This window comes from Amborella trichopoda, chromosome 13, assembly GCF_054954075.1.
Source record: "Amborella trichopoda isolate Santa Cruz 75 chromosome 13, AtrichopodaSantaCruz75HAP2 v2.0, whole genome shotgun sequence".
Classification (NCBI taxonomy): domain Eukaryota; kingdom Viridiplantae; phylum Streptophyta; class Magnoliopsida; order Amborellales; family Amborellaceae; genus Amborella; species Amborella trichopoda.
In genome coordinates, this window is record NC_142348.1 from 16,503,056 (window position 1) to 16,525,784 (window position 22,729).

Here is a 22,729-nt window from a genome sequence, read left to right on the forward strand (position 1 = left end):
GTGCGGATTGCTCAGGGCCTTGTGCATCTAGGCAAGGGGTTATTGACTCTAGCTCCATATCATTCAGATCGATTTTTGTTGTCACCGTAAGTCAGGCAACCACTGCAGGAGTTTTATGGAAAATTTTGGGAAATATCAGCCAAAACTCTTGGGTTAGAACTTTCCTTTTTTATGGTGTAGTGGCCAGTGGGCATTATTTATTTCAATGGAATGTTTGCGAAAGTTGAGTCCAATAACCCAAATTCCTCTCTGAAATTTGGTTCCAATCTTAGTTAATTTCAAACATGTTAATATATTTCCCCTTTTCCCAGTTTGAAATGATATAGATAGTGAAATTAAGGCTTCCATCAGACTTCCAAAACTTGTTTCCAGAATTTTGTTTGACTGAGGAGTTCTCAGACACTGCTTCTCATTATATTGCATGGTCATGTCTTCATTGGTCTTATTTGTTTCATATGATTTATACATCTCAGTCTCACTCTCATTTTCTGTCAGTTCTGCTGCGGCTGGATTAATAACTTTTCTACATGCCTGCCTTGACATGAAATCCATCATATTGGGGAAGTACCACTATGTCCTCTACTACCTTGTTTTGGCCATGCAGGTGTGAGCTCGGCTTCTACATATCTTTTCGACTGTGTTAAGATTGATGGATAGGGATGATTATGTTTTATGCTTCTTGATTTCTGCTATTTCAGCCGAGAATGTTAACGACAGTGGATGAAAATTTGAAGCCCATATCTGTACCAGTCCGAGTTGGTCAGGCTGTTGATGTTGTTGGGCAGGCAGGTCGCCCTAAAACTATTACAGGGTTCCAGACTCATTCAACCCCTGTCCTACTTTCAGCAGGAGACAGGGCAGAGCTGGCAACAGAGAAGTATGGTTTCTCCCTTACTGTGCTTCCATTTATTAGGGCCGGACAGGTCAACCCTGGCCCTACCCCGCCTTGATCCCCTGGCGTGGCCGCGACAGGGCCAAAGTGGCCCTGGTCCAGGCCCGGCTCCAGCCCTATCAAGGATGGGCTAGGCTGGGCCAAGCCAAATGGGGAAAAATGAAGTTAAAAAAATATAAATAACAAAAAGGGCCAGGCAGGCAAAACGAGCTTGGATCTGGCCCCACCCTCAGGCCACATTGTTTGGTCCAGGCCCAAAATTTTTAGGGCCTGGCTGACTGGGCTGGGCAGGGCCTCCCAGCTCATTGCCATCCCTACTATCTATTTGCACCATTCCTAATCATTTTGAACATAAAGAATTAAATTTGGATACTCTTAGGTCACATAATTTTTTGGCTCCAATTTGAAGTTGGTTATATATGGGCAGGGCATTTTTGTTGTCAGCATAATAAATACAGCTCAACCTAACCAAAAATTTCCCCCTTCCTATGAGAAATTGCAAAATTTCCCAGTACCAAAATTTTAAAGCACTTTAGGAATGCCCTCCTAAGTGTGGTGTGTACATGCACACCTACAAAATGTTTCTTGCATTCATTTACTGTTGCATATATTTCTTCTGATGTCCCTTTGACAAAGAAAATGTAGTGGATAAATTTGTGGTCTGTTTCCACTTACAGATATGTGGCACTCTCATCTATCCTCGAAGGTTTTGTCATATTGAAGGAGAACCCGGAATATCAGGCTGATCACCACTCGAGTTAATTTGTTTGGGAATTATTTCTTCCGCAATGGTTTGTCTCCCAAAGGTACATTCAGCTTAGTGTGCTTATACATAAGTGCTTGAATACCCATGAAATTGCATATATAATGAAAATTTTCAGCTATAAATCACTGCGTGCAATTTACAGTGGTGGGAGATCTACCAAAGTGTTAAGATCTAGAAAGAAAAGTAAAAATCTTGAAAGCAATTTGCAGAATTTAAACTGATGTCATGAAAGTAGAAAGGCTGGTTTTTTTTGCAATAGAAGTAAACAATTCCTGGATCGTTTCTTAAACATAATGAGTATTTCAGTTAGGGAAGATATTCTGCACCTAGGAACCAGGCTTGGATTTGATTGTTTCGTTGTTGATTGCAATGCTACATCCCAAGTTCGATTCCTCCCACTGAGCTATGTAAGAAAAGGGAAAAAAAGGTACTATTCCCACTATGGAACAGTCTGCAAGATGCGTGCTCCATTTACCAGAGTTGTGACCTTGGATATTGGACCAGTGTAGACCGATAATTATGTATGGCCTGTCTCATTGGTACGGCCTGATGGTGCTGTTGAGCTTCAACGTGCAACATTATTTGGATGGTACTGCTCAGTAGTAAATATGGAACACTACGCTCAGTTCCGTTCGGTTATATTATCTGGCTTTTTCTTTGGGGTGGGTTAACTTGGGGATTTTGTCACTTGTGCCTTGAACTACTGTTCAATAGGTTGGACCCCGATTTTGAAACCCCACCTAGTTTCCTCTGTAACTCATTTGGCCCACTCTGGTTTTCCTGAGAATAGAAGTTAATGTTCATCGTAGCTTTGCCGACTATGTGTCAAAGATCTTAATCGCGTATATAAGTAATCAATTTTTTCATCTTAACGTAGTTTTGGGTTGAGTTTTTTGGTTTGGAATGATTATTTGTTTGTCAAATGTTTTAATTTGTGAATATGTTTACAGCTTGTGGAACAACCCTCTTTTTGTGGAGTTTCCAGTGTAATTTATCAGTGCTGCTCAGAAGGTACAATGGAGAAGCTTTTGCTTGAATGCATCCAAGGCAAGGGGAAAGGGAAGTTAGCAAGCCATTTATGAATGATCTGGCAAGTTTATTTTAGTAGTAGAAATTTTTTTTTTTTTTTCCGCACTTTTTATATATATATCTGAAGCAGTCATTTTTCTGAAAGTTAAAGCACGGTGAGGTTTATGAGAATGGAATCGTTCGTTTACTGTATCTTTATATGAATTTTGTCTTTTATTTTTTATTGGAGAAGTGGTTAATGCGTTGGGGAGCGCATAAAGATCTCGAGCGCATCGCACATCCATCCCCTAAAGATAGATGTGGAGTTGTGGTCTCTCCATCTACTTTTTAAAAATTTCTTTCAAAAAAATCCGCATTTTCAATTTTTAAAATTTATTAATTCATTTATGATTTGTGTTAGAGATTATATATACTTAAAAAATTAGGTCCAAAATTCATCTTAGAAAACAAATTGTGAATAGGGGACGCATATCTAGATATGAGTCCTAGGATTCATAAAAGGGAAATGCTTATCTAAAAAGGAAATGTCTTGTGTGACCCCAACATACATTTAAGTTGTTTGTGACCCTATGATTGTTTTTAAGTTTTATCTACAAAATATTTTTGGATGAAATTTTGGGCATCCCATCATAAAATTAGGGTGAACCTGGCAAAAACAAATATATAGTGTAAAAATAAATGGTCAAAATGCCCCTGTAATTTTAAGGGGTATTTAGGTAATTTTTATCACTATAAATACTTGATTCTTTATCATGTGCGCCCTTGTAGATCGCCCCTAATTTTGCTTTAAAACTCTATTGAAAAAAAAAAAAAAACTGGGGTGTCGGCTAAAATCTGATGATTAAGAGCTGACTTGTGACTCAAGCGATATCAGCATCTACCAAGATCGATTAGCTGAGATTAAGGGTCACATATATTATACAGGGTTACATATACTATACATATACCATACATGTGGGTGGGGTCACATAGAAAGCTCCCTCTCAAACTGTACTTACTTTCAATGAATTTAAAATCCAAACTGACGCCAAAATTTTGGTCTCAATATTTGGTGGTCTAACGAAATAAAGGAAAGCATAGCCCATGAGAACCCATAGTCCTCAAGGCCATTACAAAACATGGACAACAATGGATGCCTTGGAACTCACCAATGGGTTCATTTATGGTTTTGGGATTCTCACCCTCGCTCTGTTTATCCATTTTGAATGGATGGTGATGACCCTAAGAACTATGGCTTTTCCACCGTCCGTTTACACGAGCAGATGGAGAGTGCGTATAGCCTATTCCTGTGGGATCATATTGTACACTTGGGAGAAATTTTTGGATCCAAATTTTGGACCTTGAATCGGTAGATGATTTTTTTCTAAAAATTAGATTTTATGTTCTACACTTGGATCTTGCTCTCCAAAAAATGGATGGTCAGTCGTTCAATCTTAGGATGTTATTTTCTCAGGTAGAGAGTGTGATTTGAAGTTTCTTAAATTGAGGTTGGTCATTAGATTTAGGAGGTTACATCCTGAAACTTGGGGTCCTAAAATTACTCCCAACTTTGCTTTTAGCCGAGGGTGTAAACGGATACGATCTGCAGGAGCAGGAAATTATTTCACAAGAAAGAAAGAAAGAAAGAATGAGCCAACACCTTGCAATAGGAGATTTTCAACATTTCGTTCAATTCATTGAGACTGGGAAGCTATGAAATAGAAATTGGTTCCAAGAAAAACGCTTTTCATGCATGGGAGAACGTCTGTATTCTCTTGTAAAAGATTAAATGACCAAATAATAAAAGAAAAGGTGCAGTGATATAGAATGCTAGTCAGTATTCTCGTGGAAAAGATTAAATGACCAAATAATAGAAGAAAAGGTGCAATGATATAGAATACTCCAAAGAGGTCAAAGAGCATATGCCAACCAGATCCCTGAAGTACAAGCACTCGCCTAACGCCGTGTTATCCCCAATTGTCTGAGGCCAAGAGATCTCAACTTTGATCGGTAGAGGTTTATACTGACATGCATATATAATTAAAGGGATGGTATACAATGAGACCATTTACTTTTTGTTTAGAGTGGTCACAATTATTTATAACCATCCAATGTGAAATCTGACAGTTTGGATGTCACAAAGTTTGAAAAAATTTGTTGTGAACTTTGAGCTTGGTTGATGAAATAAATGCAACCACTCAATTTAACATCCAATGGTCATGATTAATTGTGACCACCTTGTACCAAAGCAAATGGTCTCATTGTATACTTTCCCATAAATAAAAAGTTGTATCCCAGGAGACACATTCCAATATTTGTATTCCCGAGCTTAAACTATATCTTATATAAATATATAAAAGGAAAGTCATCAAATCATAGATCCACTAGTTAAAATTTCATAAAATTTATCCCAAAAATAGTGTAGAAATCGTTGGAGGTGGGAGTGTAAATGGGCAGGGTTGAGGCCAACCTAGGCTTTGGCCATTAAGCTAAAGGGCCTTGATTGAAGGCTCGGCCTGGCCCGGCACTGTAGGCCTTATTAAGGGGCCCAAACCCTGCCCATGACAGGCGTGCCTTCAAGGCCCATTGGACCTACAAAGTCCATTTACATAATTTTGAACTAAAGGCATGTTTGGTATGCATAAAAAATACTAATGTGAATGTATTTTCATGCGAAAAAACTCCATCATGCGACTAGACATGAGAGTTTTTTCATACTAATTGACAGTCAATAGTGAAAAAACTCCCACACCAAATCACATAAAGGAGTTTTTCCTCGTAAAAGACTTGACAGAAGTATTTTCATGAGTATCAAACGTGCCCTAACAAATTTAATATAATTATGGCCTATCGGACCTTATACTAACGTACGGCGCAGCTTGTTAAGCTAATAGGCCTTAAATTAAGGACCCGCCAGGCCGTAATTACCTATTTCGTGAAATGCGCACATTAGCCAAGGAAATTAGCTTTGCTGGAGACTTTTGGGTCGATGCTTGTATGGGTAATTATTGGTCTCAGGGCTAGTTATTGTATGTTACTGGCCAAAAGCTGAAATTATGTGCATGTGATGTGGGTCACTGAAATTGGCCGCTACCTCGAAGTGGATTCACTAACGCAGTTGTCCCTGTAGCTCAATTTGGATGGAAAGTTAGAAGGCCGTGGACTCCTTGGGATTTTGATTGTGCCATAAAAAATGAAAACCTCAAATTGGAATTAACATGGATATTTGGATTAGAAAGATATAGAATGAGACCATTTACTTTTGATACAAAGTAATCACATTATTCTTAACCATTGGATGTGAAATTGGATAACTGCAATTATTCCATTGACCAAGCTCAAACTTCAAAAAAAAAATTATCCAACTCTATAATATATCCAAACTATCAAATTTCATAACGGATGGTTATAAGTAATTACAACTACCTTGTACCAAAAGTAAATGATCACATTGTATACTTATCTTATTTTTTAACCTCAATATCTCAATAAGCCACCACACGTGCAAATACTGTTGTTTTTACACCAATATCTCACTCACTCTTGAGCTATTGGTATTGGAATTTATGAACACTAATCTCGAACGTTTAGAGTAAGGGATTCGTATTCCAAATACAAATATCTCACATAGGTTTGGAAGGGCGAAATAGGAACTTCCATTCCATTAGTGTGACCCCTTGTGACGTGTATTTTTTGGGCTTCTTGGAGAGAGGACAAAAGCAATGATAAAATGTTCAATGGCGAGGTGAATCTCTAGAGTGTGTTCTGATAAATTTTCCATAATTATTACCCCCTACGTCTCTACATCTACCAAACCTAGCTGATGACAGCCACTAAGCAAAGGGTCTCTCTCTCTCTCTCACTTGGGTGGGATCCTCATCACTTCCTCTGGTTTGTATAGAACCAAGATTCTCACTTCGATAGAATATTCAAACAATTACTTAGGATATGAAATGCCCCTCCTCAATGGTGTTGCGAGTTTCTGAAAATATAGGCATAAAGCAGGAAAAATCAGATACAAATGATAGAAACATGTGGAAGATATTAAAACAAATGGGCATCCTGCGACACAATTCAACAGGGACAATAATCAAATCTCAAATTCCAAGTCTTATATGCCTCAATTTCATCAAAACTTTATCTTCTAGCATCTCCCCAGTTCAATACCCAGGTCTCAAATGAACTAATCCATTGCACAGCAACAACCCCATTGGTCAAAAATCTACTCCTTGGTTCAAGTCAGGATGGATACAAAAAGTGGGGGCAATATGGGATACTCTTGTCATTTTCTGAAGATGTGGGGCTTCTCTGTCAGGCTCAGTCGTCAATAAGGAAAATTTTCTGTCACGCAATACGTTCTTTTCTTTTATGAATTCAGTAACACTACGCAGAGAATAAAAAAACAAACAACGACGTCCATGCAGAACAGAAACGACCATGACACCCCCACAGATGCATGCACTCCAAGAAATAATGGGAATATAAAGACATTTCTTACTTCTTTAATGTGCTTGATTTCCATGCCCTGAAAGCCACCAGACGATTCCATCCCTTACTGCAAATGCATAAAATTGTATACAATTTAAAATATATTTTTATAAAATGCAAAGAGATGGCAAGAGAGCAGGACACAACACTAAGTCTTGCACCTATGTCTCCCCCTCTCACCATGACTGTCTGTTTCACTGGACAGTGATGACCCAGTGAACCAATTTAACATATTGCCCACAGAGATTATTATCGTGTGGAAGTCATGAGGAAAGCAAACAAACAATAAATCTTTACCACACAAAAGGAAACGAGGAATACCTTGTCATGATAATGTCCATACAATAGAACTATCTCCCAGCCATTCTCAGTATTGGTGAAATGATCCCTTGTATCTCCAGGAGTGAGCGTTGTATTTGAATCTCTTCGCTTACCATACCTTTCAATCGTAAAACATGGTATGTCAACTCCTCTGAACCTTCAATATCCTCCCCACGCAACTGAAGCACCCTCTCAGCAAACCTCATTAGGAGCCCTGCGTATCTCGGCAATGTCACATATTTATCCAAGAACTTCATCAGCAATTCAAGTTCCTCCAAATCCAAATTCATAACAGACCTCACCATGGCCTTCCTTGCCACTAATTCCTCCATCACAGGCACCACAACCTCCGGGTTATTGGAGTTCAAGGCCGATACAAAAGCTTCCTTGTGATGAAATTTTCGCAACAACTTATCATGCTGTGGAACTCTCACCCTTTTTGGTTGGTTCACAACCAAGTCCCCTTCAGAGTGTTTCTCAGTTTGTCCCCTTTGAAAATATCCCCGATGCCAAGGCTTTGTCGGGGCCCACTTCCCGTTTTCCTCCCCAACCCCTTCAATTGGCAGCATTAGCTCATCAGGCCCATCTTTTTTAGGCTCCACTTTATGACCCTTCCTCTTGCCAATAAAGAATCTCCCATTTGAAGAGCCTGCCACTCTACATGAGGAAGAGGGTGACATGCCAACTGAGAGTAGAGAAGCTGGGAACTTTGCAGTGTGGACCACTTTGAAAGACATGTAATCAAAGACCTTCAAGTATCCATCAATCGACACACTAAGAAGCCGTGATTGCTCACTCTCTCCTGGAACCAAGGCCTTCCCAACACAAAGGGACGTCACAGTCTTATTATGGCTCTCCATAGTGTGGACTAGCTTTCCCCCACCAATGACGTCCCATATTTTCACCACATTACCACCCGCCGTTGCCAAGAACCCACCTGTAGTTTCACATTGTTATTATCAAAGGAAAGTAAAACAGCAAACATGAAAAAAAATAGTCCTGAACAACAGCATAAAGTTCGCTCCAAATTTTGAATCCCAAAACAGTGCTTAAGGGGGATCAATTTTTTCCCTAAATCGATCAATGTTCCCTAAGCCATTTTAGTAGACCACACTCAAACTTGCTACAGGAGCAACAGTCAATTAGATCCCTCAAACAAAATGTTGGTCTGGACACTATTTCATACAACTATGTACAAAAGAGCTACAGGCACTACTTTGGTATTTTTCAAAATAAAATGAGAAAAATAAAACCACCTGAAGGAAGGAAAACTGCTGCCTCTACCGGCTTCCCGTGACCCAACTCCATGACAGGGCTCGTGTTTCTGAGGTCCCACAACCTCACCATGTCGTCATACGAGCCTGTTGCCCACAAGTGCTCACTAGCTGGACTTGGTGACCCACACCGAATGTAGTCACGATGCCCTGATAGCGTGGTAATCTCAGTCTCTGACGCCACATCCCACCACTTAACAAGGCCATCATCCCCACCTGAAAGTATATGAAGCTTGTCATTGTGAGGATAAGACACATAATGAACAGGGTGAACGTGGCCCACGAGGCGGCGAAGGGGATCTCCCTTGGGATTGAAGATTTGGACATTGCCAGACTCTCCGCCAGCAGCAAGCAGTTTCCCATCGGGACGGAAAGTTCCGGAGTATGCAACGTCAGAGAATTTGCGGATGGTGGATTTGGGCGTGAAGGTGATGCCATCAAAGGTGAAGAGAGTCGCGGAGGAGGTGACTACAAAGTCGTGAGGGGGTTCTGGGCAGAAGTTGATGGAAGTGATAGGGAGGTTGTAGGTTAGGAACGTGGTCTTGAATGATGACCAGAACTTAGATTCAGGTGAGGATTTTAGGGTTTTTTTGGGGTGGAGTCGGGCAGAGATGGGGACAAAGGTTCCGGGGCCATCCATTGGGGAGAGTAGGGGAGATACTATTCTTACCTGCTTATTAAAGAAAACATTGTTAGGCAGAATATATATATAACCATAAACAAACATATTTATTTAATTAATTGCTAGAAAATATAAAGAAAAATTAACTGTTAAATAAGTTGAGGTGCACAAGCATGACTATGCCCTAGAATGCATGCAGCATCTTCACATGCTGTTCGGGAATTATATTTCTTTCAAAAGGTGTTATCTCACAGAGGTAAATATTAAATATTTAAAATCCATGAAAAGCACATCAGGCTATATATATATATTGGTTATTCTAGGAATACACCACACTAATGGTGAACTTAGAATTTACTATAAGATATTGCCGTTATATGTTCAACAATGACTTTTGACTATAAATAGTTTATGTAGTTTTAGAAGGTTATTTTTGTCTTTTTAAAATCCCTCCACAACTCAATTTCAAATTTAAAAGCATTACTTTGATTTTTTGAATGATGACTGAATCTTTAAAGCAATTTAAAATTACAAAACTGTCCTCAAAATTTTCAAACAAGCTATTGCTAATGTAATTTTTATATTCGTAATGGCATTATGTTGTCAAAAACTCCAAAGTAATTCTAAGTTCACCATTATATATATATATATATATATATAGGGAAAAGTTTATATAAGGTTGCAACATAAAATGTAGAATTCCAGATGCACCTCAAAAATCTATCGGAAAGGTTGTTTTAATGTTGAAAAATCCTCCATTTGATCATCTCAACATCGAGATGTAATATATAAAAAAAAAATTTTGAGTCTCAGAAATAGTGCATCTTGCAACACATTATCTAGACCATCCATTTTCAAGATTTTCATATGTTTATAGATCTCCTTGATTTTAACCATTTTTGGAGTTTAAAATTTTCTAATTAGATATGAAAATAGATTTTAAGATAATACTAAGAATTTTTTACAACAAAATTACATGTTATGATCAAATTTGGAGGTGCACCTTAATTGGATTGTTTAAGGTTGCAACCTTATAGAAACCACACCCATGTGTATATATTCCTCCAAATTTATGAAAACATCCGCGTCACTCTTTGTCGATGAACTCTCATTCCTAAAATATCTTTCCATAAAAATTTCTTTCATGTGTTATTAAATCCTATGATAATAAAATTGCCCAAAAAAAAAAGCATGCCCATCTCTCCTTACAAATCTCTTTTACATTTTATCCCAATCCTGAATCTGTCCCAAACACCCCATCTCTCTCCACCACTACCCTCCGGTTCCTCGTTCCCACCCCCTACCTTCTATTCCTGAATTTTGAGAAAGATATATGCCATGGACAATATTAAAAAAGGCAGAGGTCCCTGCCTAGGCAGTTTGGGGGCCTGGCTGCCTATACGAGCGCCTAGGAACAAGGAAAAGGTAACCCCACCCTAAACCAAAAAAAATATTCTTAGGTAAGGGGTTTAGGCCCCTTAGGCAGTTCTTAGTCCATAAGATTTGGTCTAAATACTCGCATAATATCAATTTAATTCGAAGTTCCAAACTATTCACAGAATAGAAGCCCAAACAGGTATATATTCACACAACATTCCATCCACTAACATGTAAAAATATCAGAAAAGAAAAACAAAAAATAACACATTGCACTAAGCTTTATAGAATGAATTTGATATAGGTCCAAAGTCCAAACCAGGAAATATTCACAAAATGTTTCAAGTTTTCAACTACAAACATGTAAAAATATCACAAAAAAAAGGTAAAAGAATATCAAATGATTCAAATCATAACACATAATAAAAAACAAAAAAACAAAACAAAACCTGATTCAAATATTTTAATGCACTAACTTTTTCAAAATGAAAGCCATAACGGCCCAAACCGTTGATCTTTGGTCGCCAAAAGTCCTCTTATGCAACCAATCCAAGCTCCAAAAAGTATCATGAAGTATTTGTTTTGATTTCACAAGAAATCAAAGAAGTTGAAATTTCTTTCGATCTTTAGAAAAATCTCAAATCCTTCGTCTTTTGAAAGTTTTCTCTCTCTAACTTACACAAGAGGGGTTTTGGGGAACAAGAATGCTCCCCAAAACCCTTTTCCCCCCCTTTTACGGGGCAGATCCCCAAAAGTCCCTCGGCTGAGGGCCTTTTTCCAACTTCGGCCTCCCTACGTTGAGGCACTGCCTAGGCGCTCACCTGATGCACAACGCCTAGGTAGTCTGCCAAGGCCATGCATATGCGTTTTGAACATTGGTCATGGAGAGGAATAGGAGAAAGCAAAACTTAAGGCAAAATTTATAATTAGGCTTTAATATGCAAGATTATTTAAAGATCGAATTTATATAAGAGTTTTTAGCTCATCCAAAAAACATTATAACTACAGCTGTAAAAATAACTTTAATGACCTAAAATGAAACAAAATAGGAAATCAATTATTCAAGAATTTCAAAACTAATTTTATTCAATAATTTAAAATTTAATGCTCAAACTAATCTCTCAGCATAAGCATCATGTAATGCACGTGCCATTAGTAGTACTAGTATATCCTAAGTCAGCCTTTTATAAAACCTAGTACAAAAATCACTTAAAACAAAATAAATTTACTTAAATGTGTTAGAACCACATGAATTGAACATTGCTTTAATCACTATAGCAGTGTGGCTCAGCAGAATAGAATCAGGGACATATTATGGCAATTCATAAGAGGTTGCTAATTTCATGAAGACTTTTCAAGTTGAGGTTCATTACAATGCAGTTTATTTAATAAATTACCAAAGTAACATATAATTATAGGCATGCCACTGGTGTCAATTATTAACTAACAAAATCAGTTGATAATACCAGACTAAGTATTTGGTTTCAATACCCCCTTCCAATTCACCTATTCATATGGGAAAATGAAGTATGATCTTTCAAGTAAACCTCTTTCTTTTCCCATAAAATATTTCTTCTATAAAAAATATGTTACCTTTTCTCCTGAGGATCAAATTCATCTACCCACACACCAGTTTAAGGAACATTGATAATTGCGAATATCCTTCAATAATTCACCTGATGCTGTCAACTGGGCACATCTAGTTCTTATTTCATGTCTATGTTTAATACACAAATCCAATCGAGGGAAACCTCAACTTCTGTGGATAAATTGCAGTAAGTTACAGCCTCCTCAATCAACTATGCTGCCAGAACTAATTTATAAGGCTAAGACTAACACAATTAAGGAGCATTGTACCATACTTTTCCATGGTCAAAACAATCACGTGTTATGAAACCACAAGGGGCTTGAAGAACTCATGCGAAAAAGAAGTATCTTGAATTCAATACAACGTGAAGGGCACCCTAAAAGATCCTTGGAAAAATGTCATTAGAATGGTCAAACCACCTCAAAAAATCAATGAGGTGGTTAAATCCACAACTTTCTAAGAAAATTCATTATTTAATAAAAACCCTTCTATTTAGGAAACTCCTTATGAATTTTGTTAGAACTTACCAAATTGCCCTTGTTTTGGGTTTTTAATCCTAAACAAAAGGCATTTTGGTAATTTGGCCACTTAACTTACTTGAGCCAAATGATCTAAATAAACATAATTGTTCCAGGTTCCAAACTGTTGGACTTATGGCCTTTCAAGGTCTTGTGTGTTGCCAGAACAGTTTTGGGTCACAGTGGGAATGACCAAGAATGTAGAGGCTACCAAGATCTTTGCGCACTGGGATCCAGATAAGTCTAAATAACCCCGATTACATGAGGCGAGGTTTTTAAGCCATGTTATGAACCCAGAAGTTTGAGGGTTTCCTTTAGTCAAGGTTTGTGTGTGTGCGCCCGCCTCATGTGGTGTGAGCTAGGGCTTAGGGATCAGTGGATCCCGGTTTGTTTGAGATATTTTTGTGTATGAGAAGCCCTGTGTGAGCTGAGCTGGGCTTTGAGAAAATATAAGGCCAAATCCTTGATATATGTAGCTTGCTCACAACGTGTGTACGGGACGGTCGCAATTTGGGAAGCCGTTCTGATAAGGTAAGATTCACCTATCAAAACCAATGCTGTGAAGATCGCTTCAATTCATACAAAGCACCCGAAGTCTTCAAGTTTTGCCTCACCAACAGCGAAGAGTAATCTTGGTTAGTTACTACTAAAGTAAGCAATATGAATGCCATGTATACAAAGAAATACAAAGGAGAAATAGCACCTCACCTACTTTGACACGTAAAAGGAGAAGTACAACAAGGCCATAACACCTTACCTGCTATGACAGACCTAAAATGTCAAAAGTAAAAAGAAGCATTGATATTTTTAAATTTGAAAGAACTATTCAAGTAATTTTCATTACCATGCTCCTAACTCCAAACGCATTAAAAATTTTAATTTAAAAGTGACAGTATTAAAAAAATATTTCAACCATTTTATTTATTATTGTGTAGTAATAAATTTATATATATATATATTTTTTTTTTTTTTTTTATTTAAAATAATATTTCAACCATTTTATTTATATATATTTTTATTTATTTTTTTTCAATTTTTAAAAATATTTTTATTTATTTTAAAATATAAAAAAATAGCTGAAGTCTTCCCCCGAATCAACCAAAGCACCGAATTGCTTCATTTTTCAGACCAAACCGAAGCAGACTCCAAAGCGAATATGACAACATTTAGCAAAACTATGCACACGTGCTGAGAGGACCCCCGCATCCACAAGAGTGCATGCGCTTGGGGGACACTTGTAAGCCACTGAACACCAGGGGATCCAACCACCTATTAGTTATCTTTGATAGGTCCAATCATGCCCTGAGTCTGGACACATAGGGGGCATGTTGGGTTGGTCTGAGAAAGTGGTATGGGTTCTCGGATCTATCCTAGAGGAGTACCATGCAGCTCAACCTCTTGAGGGATTCTAATTTCCCAACTGGATTTATCTGAAGTGCTAGACTGTGATATTTTGATGGAAAATGATTAAAAATGATTTGTTGAGATTTTAAAGAATTTTTCAAATTTTATTTTGAGGAAAAATGGCCTGTTTAAATTGTTGATTTGAAATTTTCACTAAGGACATTCGCATGTGTGGCGTGTAGTACACAAGTTGTGCCACCCATGGGACTCACTTGACCACCACATCACTACCATGCAGGGATGATTTGGACAATCCTAGGGTTTGGGTAAATATGCCTTGTTTGGTTTTGGACATAACTTTGATCAGTATAACTTTGTGGCATATGTGTGGTAGCATGTGTGTATACACGTGTGTGTGTAGGATTTGAATTTTTAAAAATGCTTAATCTATAAATTTTGTGATTTGTGGATCAATGGATTTTTATAAATAAAGGCATATGATTAGTGGTGAAAAGCTAAGGGAACGCCTCATGACAAATAATGATGTAATGTCCCCTTTGAAAATGGCACTTCATGAGATGAAGTGGAGTGCAAGCATGCATGAAATGGATGGAGAGAGAGGGTGGCACGGCCCCCTTAGGAGATGTTGCACTTTAAAATTTGAAATTGATGGTTATGATTAAGTGATTTGAAGATCAATGGTTGAGCTTCGCTTAAATTCAAATTAGGTTTTGAAGGGCACTAAGTGTAATTATGGGAAATTTAGTGGTGGCTTATGGGCATGGTGATAAAGGTGTGTTTGATCATCACTATTCATATAGCTATCAATGGTGATTATAGCTATCAGTGGTGATTGATAAGGCTAGGTCTTTACCTCTCTCAACCCTTGGATCACTCATTGGATAGCTAAGATCTAATCTAGTTAAAGTCCACGCTTGGAACCTCTATAAATAAGACCTATTCCACCTCATTAACTCACTTTTTTCTCTTACCCATGTTCACTTGTTAACCTCTCTTAGTTGGCCATGCCCGATTCCATATATTTCCTCTTCATGTCTTGAGCATTTAAGATCTAGTTGAGGTAGGGGAGTGCATAGACCTCACTTGTTCATGAAGAGATAGCTTTCATATTGGTCACACACCTAACCTTTAGCATTTACTTGCCCATTTGAATGTGAAGGAGCTGCTGTAAATGAGGACACCAGTAAGCTCACTTCCCTTATTTCTTTTCTTTTGATGCTCATTAAGTTTCATTACAGGGCTCACTGTGGTATGCATCTAGAGGTGTAGTTTTGAGCAAGTCATTGCCAAAGTCTTGTGACATATGCATTGCTGTAAATGCAAATTCTAGATACATTCAATCGTGCCCATTTGTCCCCATTTTGTGCAGGACCATCTTGTATAAACCTTAGTTTCCAAAATACACCATTTGGGCCTGTTTTGGCTGTGGTTCTCCTACCTACTGCTCTCATTATCTTGTGTCCCACGTGAGGTTCTTTTGGTCCATAGTTGATGTGTGAACATTAGTTAGAGTGGCGATTTTGTTTATGCTTCCCATGCTTACATCTGAGTCATCCCTCTTGCGCAATCGGTTGAGAGTGATAACAGAGGTTGTACCGAAACCGTTGCACCAGTCGCACGGTACTTGAGAATTAAATCGGCTTCCCAAAGTCATATTTAACTCGTGCATAGTTAAGTACATTTGCCTTTTATTTTTCTCATAATATTATATTTTGAAAAATGTTGTAATAGAGCATGGCTCATCCTTGTAATTGGAAGTTATTTAATGGAAGACAAGTGTACTTGTAATCTTCTTATTTTATAGTAGTGGGGATTTCCCCAAGGTTTTGTAAGCACTTAGGAAAAGTGAAAAATTTTTATTTTGTATACCTTGAATGGAGTCCTTGGTACTACTTAACGAACCTGGAACATGTTTTTTGATTGAAAAATCTTGTTATGGCTTTGGAATCCAGAACAAGCAGATGCATTTTACTTGATCACCTACACCAAAAAACGTCAATAACCATACTTGCTCCGGATCCAAACTTGGAACAAGATATTTTTAATGTTAAAAATATGTTCCAAGTTTGGAAGTCCGAAAAAGTAGGGGTATTTAGGTAATTTGGCTCTTGTTACATGTGACCAAATTATCAAAAAGTCTCACTTGTTCATGACTCCAAACCCCAATCAAGGATAACATGACTGCAATGATACCCAAAAGTAACCACTTTACTGGTGAATTGGTTGATTTAACGAACCTCAATGATCCTGCGAAGTGGGTTGACCATTTTATTGATATTTTTCCAAGATAATTCTATTTCTCTTGTTGCAACCCCATAAGATGGCCAAGCCTAACAACTTTAAGAGCAAAAAACCACTTTTGGGCCTAAGCATGGGAGTCAAGCTGCACATCATGGCAATTGTATAACGAGGCAATCCAAGCAAGTGATGAAAGAAATAACATAATATGTTTGAGAAGGCACAATGAAATAGGTTCTCTACAGTCTCCTATTTAATGACATCTTGACACATGTTTGGGATTTGTTACCATTGCTTCAAATGATGTCTGATGCAAACCTACTTCATTCTAGTTAGCCCGTTGAAAGCATGTGGTAGAACAGAAGCTGCCCACTAGTGACGATTGGCTCTTGTGGCACTTCCAGTCAAAAGGACTCGACGTAAAATGATTATTAGAGAGACTACTAACATTGTTCACATCCGCACAAACCTATCAACTCCAATCAAACATATATATACACAAACTCTAAGCAGCTTAGAGATAACCCAACATGATTAACCCTAGATTCCTCAGAAAGAACAGTGGATGCCAATTAAGGGACCCTAGAGCGTATAGCCAAGACACCTAGAACAGTTATTTCATTTCGTTTTGTTTTATTTTATTTGGTGGGGTGGGGTGGGGTGGGGTGGGGTGGGGTGGGGGGGGGGGATTGGTGTAGGGGCAAGTACTAGACCATTTACACATCGAAGACATGGAAAGCTATCAAATAGACATCAGACCAAAACGAAATTTCTCTCATTAGACATTCTCAATCTACTACCCCCAAAAAAGACAAACCTTTGGAGCCTATTACACCTACCTAGCTCTCCAATCTCCCACTACCATTACATCTATACTTGCTGTCCACCAAACAAGACCATAAACTACTTGAAACCTCAAGTAAGTACCAGTGCCATTGAATAGAACCTCTCTGACACATCACATCAGCAAGATTCCATCCTCCTTACACTTGCCTACCACCTCCCATTTCACCTAGTGAAAGGTACAACTTCCATTGTTCCCTGCCCCAGAAGAGCCCTCTAGAAGTTTCCTTGGTTGTGGACTAGTATAACCATATGTAAGTCATTAATCAGAACATTAAATAGAACAAGATAATGCTAAGCCTTGCTGTAATAAATCACTTCTAGCTTCAAAGGAGAGAAATTGACTTTTCGATGGACAAATCTTCTCATGAGCATTTCAATAATATGATCTCATAGCCCTTTCTTAGGTTTCTAAAATCCAAGGTAAACCAAGACATTCATGCGATTTCCTTTTTGTCCTTTCCTTTTTCCCTAAACTGTTCCCAGTAAGCATTAAAGGAACTCCAGAAAAGAGAGGCACAGACAGAGAAAGAAGGTTGAAGATATTAAGGAAAAAGCCTACAGAGAGAATAAAGAGAGGAAAAATGGAGAGATAAGGGAAGAAGGCAGAGGTTAGAAGGAAAAGGGATTCAAGGGTTCAGACAAAACCAGAGAGATATTGGTTAGAGAGAGACTGATGATGGTCAGAGAGAGGCTGGGGAGAGAGGGAGAGGATAAGAGGAGAAGAATAGCCATGGAAGGGGTCAGAACTGAGATAAATGGGGAGGAGTTAGAAGTTGGGGTAAAGAAAAGAAGGTAGAGAGTATGGTGGGTAGAAGAGAACAGAAAGATGGAGGTTTGGGTGACGTAGAAGAGAAGAGAGGGAGAAGAGTAAAATGAAACATACCTGATTTGAGGGGCTGTTGGGAGCGGCAGCAAGCCTCAAGCATAGGAGGATCTGCTTGGGATTCTTCTGAAATAGACGAAGACAAGTACCCCTCTATCCCTCTTAATCCATCATCCGGCAATTATTTTCCTCTTCCTATTTTCCCTGTTTACCTTTTTTCTTCATGATTTCCTTTTTTTTTCTTTTTTATTTCCTTCTTTTTTTCTCCTTTTCCTTTTCCATGTCCATTACAACTAATAAGCCGTGGGAGTGAGAAGCCGAAAAGGGGGAGAAATGAGAGAGAAAGAAAGGGGAGAGGGGACCAAATCTATGTATAGAAATGAGAGAGAAAGAAAGGGGAGAGGGCGACCAAAACTATGTATCTTGCTGAGATGTAGAACCAATGTTAGCTCCCTCTTTTGCTAGCCGATCTGCCTCAGAATTTGCCTCTCTATAGATATGAGTGAGAGCCTACAAGAAGGCTGTTGAAGCTTTGTCACCCAACAGAGTGTTGAAATAGTCTGATTTCACTAAAATGCCTTGTACTTCTGGCGCTAATTCAGGTATCTGATAAAGACCTACTAACAGAGCCTTAGCTTCCGTGAAAGTTGAATCCTGGTGGCCTATGAACTCAGAGAAGGTCAGGATGGTTGAAGAATGGGATGTCAATGTTCCTCCAGTGCCCAAAGGGGAACTATCTATATTGAGTTTGAGGAAGCCTTTGGGGGGGGACCATTGAGGTCTGGGTCTATTCATTTGGACTGCTATGCGTACGAGGCAATTCCAGATATTTAGGAAGTGAGAGATAGGGAGGCTGGCAAAAATGGGAATCGAGTTGGCCCAGAAGGCAATCAGTGCAGTTATAGAATCACAGACAACCTGTATCATTTTTTGTATACCTCTAAAGGTCCTAGAGTTTCTTGCTAGCCAAATACTCCAAAAGAGGGCAGCAACAGCAAGTTGCCAAAGTTTTCTCCCTATTTTTGAAAAAGGTGGTGCAAAATATGTTTCAAAGAATTGGGTCAGAGTAGCTGGGGTGACCCATGGTAAGCTGAAAAGGTTGAGGAGAGAAGATCAAAGGCTTTGGGACACTTCACAATGGAAAAAAAGATGAGGAATTGTCTCCTCTTCTTGGAGACATAGGATGCAGCGGTTAGGGAAGGCAAAACCTCTCTTTTGAGTTGATCAAGTATGAGGGTTTTACCATGTAAGAGAACCCAAATGAATGCCTAAACTTTGTGACGTATAGGTAGAGACCAAGAGAGATTGATTAGGGGTTTAGGAGTGGGATTGGATAATAGGGAGGAGTAAAAAGATGAAACAAAGAAGGAACCCGAGGGGGCAAGGGACCAGATTAGGCAATCGGGTCTAGATAAAGTACGAAAACAGCTTCCTAAAAGTTGTAATAGCGAGATTAGGGCGGTTGATTCTTGGTCAGTGAGATTGCGCCTGAAGATGGGTGTCCAGACCAGAATTGTGCCTAAGAAAGTCGTGTAAACTGTGACAAGGCCCGCTTGATTACGAGCAATAAGCAAAAGAGAGGGGAAAACTAAAGAGATGGGAGATGATCCTAGCCAGATATCAGTCCACAATTTGATTCTTAGGCCATTGCCTAATCTGTATCTAGATCTGTATTCTGGTGGAAGATATACTTTTCCATGCACCTGAGGATCTGTGTTGGGGGGATCTAGGATGCGAATCAACTTCGTTCAGCCCATATTTAGATTGAACTACTTCTTTCCAAAGGAGGGTGAGGAGAAGCGAATTTCCACCACCAGTTGCCTAGGAGAGCTCGATTCATGATTCTGAGATTTTTAATTCCTAGGCCACTGAAAATCTTTGGATTGCATACTATATCCTATACTACTGAGTGAATTTTCCTAGTTTCATCTACCCCTGACCAAAGGAAATCTCGCATGAGTTTTTTCCAATTTTTTGATGACTGATAAAGGGATTTGGAAAATTGACATGTAATAGATGGGGATACTGCCTAAAGTTGCTCGGATGAGGACGATTCTCCCCCCAAATGAGATCTGCCTTTCCAGGAGGCAAATTTCCAAGTGAATCTCTATACAAGGTTATCCCACATATTTTTCTTTGGTTTTCCTAAGCAAAGGGGAGGACCTAGGAAAGAGGATGGGATGGTTTCTGAGGCACAACCTAAATGAGAGGCAAGGCTGAGAAGAGCTGCATTGTCAACATATATACCCATATTTTAGCCTTGGAAAGGTTTACTTTCATACCAGTAAGCAACTCGAAGGTTCTCAAGAATCTCAAAGACATTCTACTTGGGAAGGATTGGCGTCATAGAAAATGAGTGTGTCATCAGCGTAAAGAAGGTGAGAGATGATAGGACCTGAGGCGGAAGAAAGTGAAAATTGGTAGCCTGAAAGCTGGAAACCCTGTTTGATAAACTGTGGTGCTACTATTTTCACCTGTTTGGTAGTGGGAAAGCAAGAAACAACCTGTTTTAACCGTTCAATATGTATTTCATTGATTTGATGCGCAAAATGTCTATTTTGGAATAAGATTTTCTTGCTATAATCCATCTAATGCATTTCTTACAATGTATCGTTAAGATGGAAATTTAATCTCATATCTATGTGACTTAAGAGAGAAAAACCCTAAGTAAAAAAATAAAATTTCAACCACACGAGTACACCAGAAAAGATAAGTACATACCCATATCAAAAGTTTACCACGGAAGTCTTATGAAAGGCATGACAATGTTTCGAAAGCATAACAATATTTCGTTACAACTCAAGACAAAAGATATGAACATATATGGAGAACAATATAACTTAGTACAATTCCATGTAATCCACTATGGATCATTCCATGAAAATACTTGCACGAAAACATCCATTCAAATCATTTATGGCTCCTTCTAATAAGTTTAGGCCAAAACTTTCATAAATGCATATCTTATAAAATGTAATGGTTGAGATTGAAGTTTGTTCTTGTATCGTGCAATGCTCATTTAACATTTAAATCCCAAAAAACAGGGCGAGCATATCAACAACTGGAAGCGAAAAACCGACTCTAATCCAAAGAATGATATTAAGATGATAATTTCTCCTAGAAAACCAAACGAAAGGAGAACGAATTTCAATCGAACCACTCATTTGAACCACAGAGTCCACCCATAGCAATTCTACATAACAATAGCAATAATTCACAACAAAAATGATGGAACAAAATAAATGACTAATCAACTTATCCATGGAAGAATTTTTTTTTTTAAAAAAAGTGCATAAGAAAAAATGAGCAATAATGATGAATAAATCATGGATAAACTGAATAAAATACTCATAGAAGAATCCTAAGATGTGAAAAATTACAGAAATAGCAACGCAATCAAACAACAAACAGATGAATAACAAATCAACGAAGTTACCAACTAGTAGCAGATCATTAAAAAACAGAATCAGATCACACCAAAACACGATTGAATTCCACCCCAGAAACACATTTAAAAAATAATGGTACCTCAAAAGAGGCATATGAACAGCACCTCGAAAGAGGGAAAAAAAATCGCACCTCACAAGACAGCAAAAAAAAAAAAAAAACAATATGAACAAGACCATTCATGCCATTCATGGATGAACGGCATGCCATTCCATAAAAAAGTTAACTTCAAAAAAAAAAACATGTCATCCATGTAAAAAATACCAAAAATGCAGAAAATTTGAAGAAAAAATAAGAAAACTTCAAAAAAAAACATGTCATTCATGGTAAAAATATCAAAATTGCAGAAAATTTGAAGAAAAAAATAAGAAACTAGACAACAAACCTGTGAATGATTCTTCAGTTAAATGAGCAGAATAAACGAACTTGACCCTATTAAAGTTGGTTATTGATATTCCGTATAATCTCTTTAACAGAAAAACCATATATTAGATTTGGGTATTCTCTAATGCAAAACTAAGGTTAACAGCAAAACCCTGTTAAACTTCTAGAAAGAGATCAATGAAACCTCCGACTAGAATGTCGAGAGATAGACCTAAATCATCTCAAAGTTCTAGAGAGAGACTCAAACCCATCTGAAGATTCAATAACATCTAGAGACAAATGAGGCTAAGCAAAACCAGTCTCAGAAATTGTAGAGAGAGAAACAAAGAGACCAAGACCAAGAGAGAGAGACGGATGAGCGTACCTGCTATCCTCCTTCCAGAGGAAGAAAGTAGGGTTCCTGGATGGCGAGAGCGAAAATGAGAGAGTGAACTTTGGGCCAGGAGGAGGGAAGTTGCAGGGCTGTGTCTCTGTGGGCCGAGCGGCAATGGTAGGCTGCGTTTGGGTTGAACCTCAGTAGGGCAATGAAAGGGTTTTAGTAGAGAGAACAGAAGGTGGAGTTCGGGTTAAAAGTTGAAACTCGGTAACGCAGTAGAAGTGGCAGTGCAGGGACCGCCACTTTAGTCAAGGAACCGTTAAACGGGTCCGATTTTCTCGGTTTTTACCTTTCTCGGGTGAAAAAAATTCATGTCTAACAGGACCCGTTACCTGGAAATGGGGTTGGGGCACTTCAACCGGTGAGAAATTGGGCAGCTCAATTGACCTAACCGGA

The 22,729-nt window shown here is 38.4% G+C and overlaps 2 protein-coding genes across 7 annotated transcripts in view; one reads left to right on the forward strand and one right to left on the reverse strand.

Annotated features, from left to right (window-relative positions):
* The window catches only part of LOC18433907 (26S proteasome non-ATPase regulatory subunit 2 homolog A), a 31,889-nt gene extending 29,010 nt beyond the window's left edge, over nucleotides 1-2,879 (forward strand). For both annotated transcript variants that reach the window (XM_011624922.3, XM_020667013.2), the window contains 5 exons: nucleotides 1-86; nucleotides 496-604; nucleotides 699-877; nucleotides 1,570-1,698; nucleotides 2,609-2,879. In XM_011624922.3, coding sequence (XP_011623224.1) covers nucleotides 1-86; nucleotides 496-604; nucleotides 699-877; nucleotides 1,570-1,654 — 459 coding nt within the window. In that variant the 3' untranslated portion in view covers nucleotides 1,655-1,698; nucleotides 2,609-2,879. The remainder of the gene's footprint in view (nucleotides 87-495; nucleotides 605-698; nucleotides 878-1,569; nucleotides 1,699-2,608) is intronic.
* A 3,679-nt stretch (nucleotides 2,880-6,558) lies between these two features.
* On the reverse strand, nucleotides 6,559-22,465 carry SWA1 (transducin family protein / WD-40 repeat family protein). 5 transcript variants are annotated; one of them, XR_016047324.1, is made up of 6 exons: nucleotides 22,322-22,465; nucleotides 8,732-9,419; nucleotides 7,773-8,412; nucleotides 7,476-7,689; nucleotides 7,165-7,221; nucleotides 6,689-7,007 (listed from the first exon to the last, which is right to left on the reverse strand). XR_016047324.1 is itself a non-coding variant. In XM_006843983.4 (4 exons), exons 2-3 carry the CDS (start codon nucleotides 9,387-9,389, stop codon nucleotides 7,505-7,507), a joined length of 1,566 nt encoding a protein of 521 aa, XP_006844046.1. In that variant the 5' UTR covers nucleotides 9,390-9,419; nucleotides 22,322-22,465; the 3' UTR covers nucleotides 6,689-7,221; nucleotides 7,476-7,504. The 5 variants fall into 5 exon arrangements, 1 of the variants encoding a protein (XP_006844046.1); XR_002280905.2 differs by lacking the exon at nucleotides 6,689-7,007 and adding an exon at nucleotides 6,559-6,648 and having other exon boundaries at nucleotides 7,476-8,412; XR_016047323.1 differs by having other exon boundaries at nucleotides 6,689-7,221.
* Nucleotides 22,466-22,729: the final 264 nt, after the last annotated feature.

Coding starts and splice junctions, on each gene's coding strand:
- SWA1 (XM_006843983.4), bottom strand. CDS start 9,389: ATGGATGGCCCCGGAACCTTTGTCCCCATCTCTGCCCGACTCCACCCC. Junction 8,413..8,731: donor AGCAGTTTTCCTTCCTTCAG/GTGGTTTTATTT, acceptor GTGAAACTACAG/GTGGGTTCTTGGCAACGGCG.